The following is a 10,105-nucleotide window of genomic DNA, read 5'->3' as shown; positions in this document are numbered from 1 at the left end:
GGCTATGGGTAATCCCTTATCTCCTGTCCTTAGCAATATTTACATGGAATTTTTTGAGACAAAACTCTTACCAGAATTTGCCCCACAAAAAGTTATTTGGTTTTAGATACGTGGATGATATCTTCTGTATTTGGCCAGTTCACGAAAACCTCCAGGAATTTCTTAATAATCTCAATAATTTAGTCCCTTCTATAAAATTTACTGTAGAGGAAGAAAGAAATTGTAATTGGAATTTTCTTGATGTAACTGTCCATAGAAATGATAGAAATTTCACCTTTTCAGTCTTTCGAAAATCAACTAATATTGCCTCTTTTGTTCATTACTACTCCAATCACTATCAAAATGTTAAATTCTCTGTTTTTTCTGGGATGTTCCTAAGGGCTTTACGTGTCTGTAGCCCGCAGTTTATTGACGCTGAAATTAAAACTATTTATGATATTGCATTGAAACTTAAATACCCAAGGACTTTTGTAGATGTGGCATGGAAAAGAGCTAGAAAAACATTTTATTCACTAATGACAAACTTGAATTTAGTAAGCATAACATTCTAAAATTACCTTATGATGAAAGGTTTTTAGATATTCCTAGAATTTTAAAGCTTTTTAACATAAATGTTGTTTTCAGTAATATTAATGTCAAGAGTTTAGTAATCAAAAATTCTCCTAAAGATCTTCCAGGCTGCATATATGAAATTCCTTGCTAAAAGTGTGATAAAGTCTATTACGGACAGACCGGCAAATCTCTTTCACAGCGTCTCAAGCAACATCAATATTCTGTGAGAACTGGGCAAATATCGAATGCATTATTCGTACATATGAGAGATTTAGACCATCCTATTAACTGGAGTCAAGCAAGAGCCTTAGTCCCATGTAATGACACAGTTAAAAGGAATATCATTGAATCTTGTTTTATCAAGTCAAATAATAGAAATGTTCTAAATTTAAGTCTTGGTTTATTTAAACTTGATGCTTTCATAATTAAAAAAGTTGTAGATAAATATAAGCAACAAAATTAATATATTTAGTTTTTACATGTTTTGGACTGTAAAGATACTTTGTAATTTCGGTTAGGGTCAGGATCTGTTTAAGTTTGTGACCTGTTATATCCGATAATCCTGGATTATCCCTTTTAATTTTTACCCTTTTGATAATTAACCATCTGGTATTACCTGATCTTGTTTGTACCTGAGGCCTTCCTCTCCAATTGTACTTTAGTAGCTCCTTGACGATGTCTGAATAAGACGAAAGCGCTTGGATTTCTGACTATCATTTTCCCGTGGTATTCGCTTATTTATGAAGTCACGTGCATCTACTGTGATTTTTTAAGCATATATATATATATATATATATATATATATATATATATATATATATATATACTATATATATATATAGCTGTAACCCTGATTAGAATAGGTGCTACAAGTACAAGGAGAGCATCTCAGTTTGAATTGTATTGAATATAGCATTTAGGCCAAAGGTAAAGCACTGGGGCCTATGACGTCATTCAGTGCTGAAACAGAATTTGGCAGTGAAAGGTTTGAAAAGTGTAACCAGAGGAAAACCTCGCAGTTACACTATGAATCAACTGTTAGTAAGGGGTGGAAAGTAAGCTGGAAAGGGTAATGAACGGAGGTACAGTAAAAGGAACGAAAGTGTTGCAGCTTGGGGCCGAAAGCACGTTGCAAAGAACCTTAAGTAATGCTTACAGAGCAACTGACGGCACACTTCCCCCACAGGACATCTCAGTTTGGAAAAAGAAACAGATTAACTACACAAGAGAAACAGGAAGAAAGACAAACGAGAGAAAGAACTCTGATGTGATTGTTCGATGAACATGCGTGAGCTCCCTCCCTCCCTCCTGCAACTTCTGAAGCTCAGAGTAACGAGGACGATCAGACACGAAGGCAAATGGACGATAGGTTGATAGATGAGCTATCAGAAATAAATATGACAGTGTCAAGAGCTATACACATTGACACCATACGTTGTCACCAAAGTCATCATAACCGATCTTGTAACAATGTCTTTAAGGTGCTCCAAAATAAATTGTTAATCTTTCAACTTTTCGGTCAACGGTTATTTTGGCTTAAAATTACCAAGGGTTTTACCTCCAAGTCAAACCATCTTATTCAGTTATAAGTTCTTTTTCCTGCTTCGTCCAAAGCTATTGAGGTTTACGTACACCCAAAAGCAATTTATGAGATTCTGAAGGACGCCAATCCGTTTCCCGCATGCATCAACCCAGACGAGGTCATTATTGCAGCATTCCATATCTGGGAAAACCTACAGGGACAGAAGTAGACAGATGCGTTCTTTGATGTTGAACATCTCTTCTTTTGAGTTCATAATACTGACGCTCTTCTTCATTAGATGTGAAATCCCCGTAAATATCTTTCAGCAAGGGGCAATGGCCACATGACAAGGATTAAGGAAAAACAGGACTTCAGATTACGTTTCCAGTTGATGCTCTCCATGAAGAATGTTTATTCTACTTCAACAATCTCTAACATTATTATAAAAGGAGAAGAAGAAGAAGAATTGACTCGTGTTCGGTCTACATACCCATTGTATTTCTAATGTTTAATCATAGTGCTTGCTGTAAGAACTTGTACTTATATATAACTCCTGTTATCTGCCACCAAAGAATCACTTTCTCTCGAGTCGTTTTCACCTTCTTCTTCCGTCATTCTGAGACGGGCGTTTATGGAGAAGTACAGCGCTCTGGAACAAGGGAAATAGTTATCGCGCCAATTTCCAGTATTGAGGAACATAGAAAACGTCTTTAGGTGGATTATCCAAACTATTCACAAAATAATATGCAGATAATGATACAAAACAGGTTCAGGTCGTTGTCTTTTGTAACGAAATAACTAGAACTTCAAACTCGTAAACATGTCGTCTTGTATACCGGATTCTTCTTGATTAAGTTTATTGTAAATACCATTACAGTCTAAAGACAGTACATACCCGAATATAACAGTAGGTATTAACACGACGAAGCCTGCGATGAGAAGTGTCACGCCTGGCATTGACTTTTTGATGAAGACTGAGAAGACGTTGTCGAAAGTTAAAGCGCCCAGCAGTAGTGCCAGCTGGTCCACCGATGATAGCACGGTAAAGACTCGGCCTGTGAAATAGCACAGTTACTTCTTATTGTTCTTATTTTTTGAAAATCAGTCGGTGTTCCTACTCACATCAATTTAAGCCCAAGTCCATAAACTCTTGACCCAATTCTGCACAAAATGTTCCAAGATCTAAAACCGAAACTAAATAGTACTGACAGCCCCGCTTGATGTACTACGTTGTCCTCAGGGTCTATCCAGTTACCTCAGATTTCCTGTTCTTAACCTGGAGACCCAACCCCAAAGTAATGACATTTTTATCCTTTAGAAAGTTCATATACTCCTTTTAGTTCTGTTTTAGTTTGGATTGTAAAGCTAAGTCTTTTCTGTAATCTTTTGTTTCATCGTATTTAGTTTGTGCGATCACGTAATACGTACAATTGGGGTCTTTCACTCCTGTTTCACATTCATACATTCATCATGGCCATATACATACATATATATGTGTATATATATATATATATATATATATATATATATATATATATATATATATATATATACACACACACACACACACACATATATATTATATATATATATATATATATATATATATATATATATATATATATTATATGAGGTTTTAGTTTTCCTTTTCACGAAGATAGATATATGAGGTTGTAGTCCACCATAGTTGAAAAGAAAAGGTGAAATTCCTTTAGCTCAACAGTGGAGGCCGAAATTGTTGAGCTAAAAGGAATTTCAGCTTTTCTTTTCTCCTGTGGACTACAACCTCATATATATACATATATATATATATATATATATATATATATATATATATATATATAAAGTTATAAGCCACGAAGGAAAGTGAAACACTGGAGCAGCTGCAAGATTTTTTGACTCAACGTCCTTTACTTAGCAGACTGACTGACGTACATGAGAAACTGAGAGGACAGGGAAGGGATTATAAGGAGATTAGTACCTAGAATCCAACACATCTGGAGAATTAGTAACCTTCCCAAACGAACATAAACATGGGTACAATTTAAGGGGTTTACAAAAAGATCAAGTCCAACTGCACAGACACTCAAGACAATTAAAGAATAATCCGGGGCGGCATTCAAACCTTTGGTCAACAAAAACTTATTCCCAAAACATATTAAATTTACATATACAAAGAAAATATCTGTGAGGCAACTAATTTGTATTTAAGTCTGTGATTGTATCGTTAAGGTCACTCTTAAACATGATACAAATAAAGGGGTCAAAATGAAACAGGCCACGACTAATATGAAATTACAATGGGAAGCAACTTGTATAATGGCAAGATCAAAAGATGTCTTGTCACGAAATTTTTAGAATCTGCCGTTATACAATGATAGAAAAACAGCCAAAATTTTAAACAGGAAATGAGAAGTGGGGAATGACAGGCAAACAAAGAAGTGGCCAATGACTGGTAAACAAAGGAGAAGTGGCCAATGACAGATAAACATAGGAGAAGTAGCCAATGACAGGTAAACAAATATGTACGGAATTTACGGATATGACAATTGCTTTTTAACTGAAGAGTGACTTCCCTCGTCTCCTCATTTCATAGTGTTTCAAGGACTGAAATCTGCCGGGGAACGGAATCTGCCAATGGAATGTCAGTCCTCTATTTCTCCAACAAAGCTAGTGTAATCTAACATAGATATTTGAACCGGAAATTCCCATCAATGAATGCTAGAATTCTTACTGTTATTGACTATGACTGTTAGGAATACAACAGAAGTCTGTGTAAATATATGTAGGGACAATTAGATAGGAAAATCCACTGGTAGAGTTATGGTAGAATGATGGTAGAGTTATGGTAGATGAAGGCCAGAAGGAGGTAGAAGTGTGGTAGGAAAATATTGCAGCCATAGCAATTTGAAAAACGAGACCAAACACAGGCAGTAACATGCCAAAACAAATCTATGTTGACTCCAGTGGAAGATCTGAACTTTGACACCTCAAGTGGGTGGTTACGATAGATTAGGATAATCAATAAGACTGATCTCGGGGTGGCACCGGAAGCAGGAAAAGCCACTCAAGAAGAAGTAGGGTGTATCCTAGTTGAAGTTAAGGAGGAGCTAAATGTAAAAGTTCGGTTGAGACTTCACTCGAGGTCTCAGGAAAGTTCAGTCAAGAACGAAACTTTATATGGTGAGGTTGGGTCGGTGTAGTCTCTGTTCCCTGTGAATTTTTGTGTAGTGTATTAACTGTGAACTTATATTCATTAATATAATTAAGATAAACTAAGTGGTGTTTAACTTGCCAGAGTCCCAGTACCCTAGAAACTCCTGAGAGACTGGATAATGAAAGGAAACGATTTAATATGATTTCATGAATCTACAATGTTCCTAAGAAAAGAAAAACTCAACCACACACAATATAGATGAAGGTTAACCCATTATAACAATTATTAACTTTACAAATACAACTAAGGTTACCGAAGAAAAGACTGACTAATAATAAAGAGAAGAGAAGAGAGAAAGAGAATAAAAAGAAACCCGTAACACGACTTTCCATCTACAGGAAAATTACTACAGCATAATATGTACTGATGAAGCCAAATTACTGACCTTGTTCATCTTCCTCCACCAACGTGGACATGATAGATCTTTCTGCTACAAACAAATACTGACCGAAAATACCGATGAAAGGAACTGTGGGAACAAACAGAACAGAATTCGGTTAATGGTACTACACAAAATATCATCGCAAATAAGGCATCTTAGGCAAGAAATCTCAGCTATGCTATGGCAATAAAGTACAGTTCAAAATTATTACTGTACTTCTGTATGTCTGCATTTTACTCACAAGAAATCCCCCCTTCCACAACTCTCTTTCTCTGTCTCATGCACACAAACACACACACATGCCCGCATCCAAGCACAGAGACGGGGGGCAGAGGGAGTCCTACCAGCGTAAACCTGCGAGGAGTACTGGACGAGTGCCAGCATGAGGAAGAAGGCGCAGCGACTGAGTCCTCCCATGACGCCCACAGCGGCATCCTTCACACCCACAAATCGACGTAGCAGGGGAAGCAGAACCAACAGGGAGCAACCGTCAACGGCACATTTGATTCCGTAATAGATAGAGTACTCCGCGAAGTCCCAACCAAACTTGTAGTTTAGGTACAAGAAAGTGTTATCGGTTTCACCTGGAATGAAATTGAGGAGTTTGTTTTTGTCATGATTATGTCCATCCATCCATCCACCTTTCGATCTGCCTGGAAAGAATTGACTGATTTTTTGCGCATATTACATCCGCGCATATATATATATATATATATATATCTATATATATATCTATATATATTATATATATATATATAATTCCAATATTACATAGACATTTGATCTCATGTTCGTACGAAGGAAGTGGACCTACGGAGCCAAAAGCGAGATCTTAGTAGGTCAAACGTAGGTCTTCAAGCATGAAAGTGTCTCGTTTTCTTATCTATGTTTTTTTTTCATATTCCTTAATTATTTGTTTGTATATTAATATATAACTATTACAATGATTACTTTTTTAAATTGGCGAAGTTGCTGTTATACTGTTAACATATTTCTTCCAGTTCTCTCCACATGACTAGACAATATTTAAATTCACAAAAGAATAATTTCATAATCTAGATGTTTTTGTAGCTGCTATGACGGCAGTTTTCTCTCTCCTAGTTTCATCCTTGAAACACAACTGCCACCCTTCCAACTGACAGAAAAACGAAGGCGCCAATGACTCTTTTGGGGCCATTGTCACAACACTTCTCTTTCGGCAAGTTCCCCTTCCTATTCTCCGTCGTCAGTTTACTCGTCTACGCATTTTAATATTCTAAAATGCGTTTTCATACAGACGTATTTTAATATTCTAAAATGCGTTTTCATACAGACGCATTTTAATATTCTAAAATGAGTTTTCATACAAACGCATTTTAGTATTCTAAAATGCGTTTTCATACAGACGCATTTTAATATTCTATGTACTAAATCATTAAAAGCATTTTATGAGGACTGAAAGTTTTTGGTAAATCATCTCCCATCACTGACACTACTTTCTGACCTAGCTTCAAATTTCCTTGATGTTTTTGCTACATCAACCGGTGAAATTTCTACATTCTGAAAGTCGCAAAGGAAAATTCTACAGCACTACAGACTCTTTGTCATCCAGCTTTCGCTGACACGTGGCGGCAGTCCTTTGAAATAGATGTGGCGAGGGAAGCTTCCCTTCAAAGAAGCGGCCTCTCGTTGAAGAACGAACGCTCCCAGTACTTCACCAGCAATTAAATATTCCAACATTATGTCATTATATCACATACATTTGATATGTCATCTACGTGTGATGACAGTTCTTGCATTTTTGTCCAGCAATTAAAATGCAATTTTTATACAACATTGACAGCTAGAAAAATGATGTAATTTTTCTCTGAAATATCTTGTATCCCATCAGGAGCAACAGACAACTATGACAGTTCGCTCACCTACAATGACGAACGAAACCAAAAAGTTGGCGACGACGTCTGCGATAACCATGGCCCTCAGTCCATCAGCACGGCTTCTAAAGGTGGTTGCTATGGCATCGCTTACTCCTCGGAGTATGGCCCTGCACCAAGTGTCTCTAGAGTAGCCGTCGACCGCATCGTGGTCCGGTCGATCTTCAGAAATCTTCTTGGACAGGTCATGCCGGATATCAAAGCTTTCTCTGGAATCCCTATAACCATAATCAGAGAACGTGAAATAATTGAGTGATTCGGGAGTACTTACGCTGATGAGCCTCGATCTAGAACATTCCGGGTGGCCTTCCACGATCCTCGCTTTAGATGAAGCAAGCAACGTTACGCTGTCTGCATTGTCCAGAGCGCTGTCGCTGGCGGATTTAGACAAACAAATCTCTCTTCTTTTTTCGAGAAGTCTGCCGTTGACATTTCCTTGTTCCTCGTTCTCACATTAGTCACAATTTTGACCTTAGAGGCTATGAGACTAGGTGTCACTCTATATGATCCTGCAAAATGAGTTACTCCACCATTTTCATTCAAAGAGGCCTGCCGCTCAATACGAGTTTGACTCATATTCATGCTGGTTATATCCTGTACAATTTCTTCATCTTTTCTCGAAAGACGTTCCAGAGAAGAACCTGAAATGGTTTCATTCTTAACTGCATCTCCTTGAGACACTCCGGTATCAGCATCATGGCTACGTTCGCTGTCATGAGGAGCATCAATGGTGGCCGTTCCTTGTGGAGGCGTCCCATAGAGACTGATAGTCTTCATCGAACCTGCAGATGGGGCATGAACAGAGATTTCTTCATCTGGAGAAGTGTCTTCTGTCACCGTTATATCTGGTGGCGTTCCATATATGCTACTCATGCTTATGGTCTTCGCTGCCTCGAGAGGCACTGCAAGGGCAGGGATGAGAAGGGGAGTCGGGATGTCAAAGGACGACGAAAACTCTCCTTTGCTATCGGGTAAAGCCCTTTCTCCCAAGTTTCCAAGATGTCCCACGCTCTTGGATACGCTCGCTTTCGTAGAGGCAGTACTCCCGGCGGGGCTATATTCTTCTGCCTTTATTTCAGGAAGCTTTCGGGATGCATTTCCATCAAGACTGCCTATTTCACCATCTCTTTCAGCCACTGAGAAAATAACACAGGATGCAAATGATCTGTGGCGGTGGTGTGACAACGTTGAGTCCAGAGATCCATAATATCTGTGGTGGGGCTGGGACGACAGAACAGGAGGACCATCCAGGTCATCGTAGCTGTACCGTAAATGAGGACAGTCTAGTTGCACGTCGTTACGCAAGACGCACAAGATGTAAAGCAGGGTAAGGATGAACCCAGACTGCAGACCTGCTTGTGCAAGAGTAGCATTTGTTAGTAGAACTTCATCAGGAAATAAAAATAAATGACGCCTCTATTGCTACATATATGCTTGACAAAATCTTGGCAATACTTGTGTCCACACATTGCACACACACACACACACACACACACACACACATATATATATATATATATATATATATATATATATATATGTATATATATATATATATATATATATATATATATATATATATATATATATATATATATAATATATATATATATATGTGTGTGTGTGTGTGTGTTATATAAAAGAGGGCTATAATTAATAATATGTTTAATATACCATTATAATGTGATGTGCTTAATTAAGAAAAGCTGATATCTCTTTTCAGAGATGGTGTGACACTAAGATGCTTACTTAGCAGGTCAATGTTCGTTCTCTGGGTATGTGAGTTCGAGAGGCTATTGTTCAAGGCGCCTTTGAAAACTGGCTGTGACCAGTTACTGAAGAGTGCGAATTCATGTGTACGTATACGAACTATGTCCATTCTTAATGGCATGGTTTAGCCAAGAACTAGGGAGACAGTTACGGGGAGAAAAGGCAGAATGCTGGGATAGCTCTGCGAAAGTTATATTTGTTAAAGTGTGTGATTTTCCAAGCTGTAATGGGTAAGTTACTGTGATTTAGCCAAAGGGATGGTTTGTTTTGATATTTTGTAAAGACATTCTATTTCATGTAATCTTTTGACTTTGTCTTTACAATTGTGTGTGCTCACGAGTGTGTTCTGTCTTTTAAACAGGCGGATCTAGTGAGGGACTAAGTGTCCTGTGTGGAGGGAACTATAATATTTTGGAGAAGAGATAATTGGTGTGACTAATTACTGATTAAGACATATAAATACCGGGGGTTTATCTGGGTTAATTGATCTGTGAATTACCATTCCATTAATTATCCTGTAAGAACCTGAATCATTCAATTAATACTTTCTTTACTTTGAATAAATGTCTATTTTTGTAGTTCCGACTCTGATTTGATGACCTGATAGAATGGAGAGAGAGAGAGAGAGAGAGAGAGAGAGAGAGAAAGAGATAAAGGCAATTACCAGTGGTCGCCTTGAGAGAGGGAGAGAGAGAGTGAGAGAGAGAGAGAGAAGAAGAGAGAGAGAGAGAGCGAGAGAGAGAGCGAGA

General features: G+C 37.8%; 1 protein-coding gene across 1 annotated transcript in view; it reads right to left on the bottom strand.

Annotated features, from left to right (window-relative positions):
• Positions 1 to 2,444: 2,444 nt before the first annotated feature.
• LOC135200240 (uncharacterized) overlaps positions 2,445 to 10,105 on the bottom strand; it is a 61,290-nt gene continuing 53,629 nt past the window's right edge. The window contains 6 exon segments of the mRNA XM_064228689.1: positions 2,445 to 2,723; positions 2,970 to 3,129; positions 5,677 to 5,760; positions 6,018 to 6,257; positions 7,575 to 8,004; positions 8,007 to 8,938. Of these exon segments, the coding sequence (XP_064084759.1) occupies positions 2,615 to 2,723; positions 2,970 to 3,129; positions 5,677 to 5,760; positions 6,018 to 6,257; positions 7,575 to 8,004; positions 8,007 to 8,938 (1,955 nt within the window). The 3' untranslated portion in view covers positions 2,445 to 2,614.

This window comes from Macrobrachium nipponense, chromosome 26 (genome assembly GCF_015104395.2).
Source record: "Macrobrachium nipponense isolate FS-2020 chromosome 26, ASM1510439v2, whole genome shotgun sequence".
In the NCBI taxonomy this organism is placed as follows: domain Eukaryota; kingdom Metazoa; phylum Arthropoda; class Malacostraca; order Decapoda; family Palaemonidae; genus Macrobrachium; species Macrobrachium nipponense.
The sequence above is the reverse complement of the archived record's forward strand: the minus strand, read 5'-3'. Positions and strand labels throughout refer to the sequence as shown.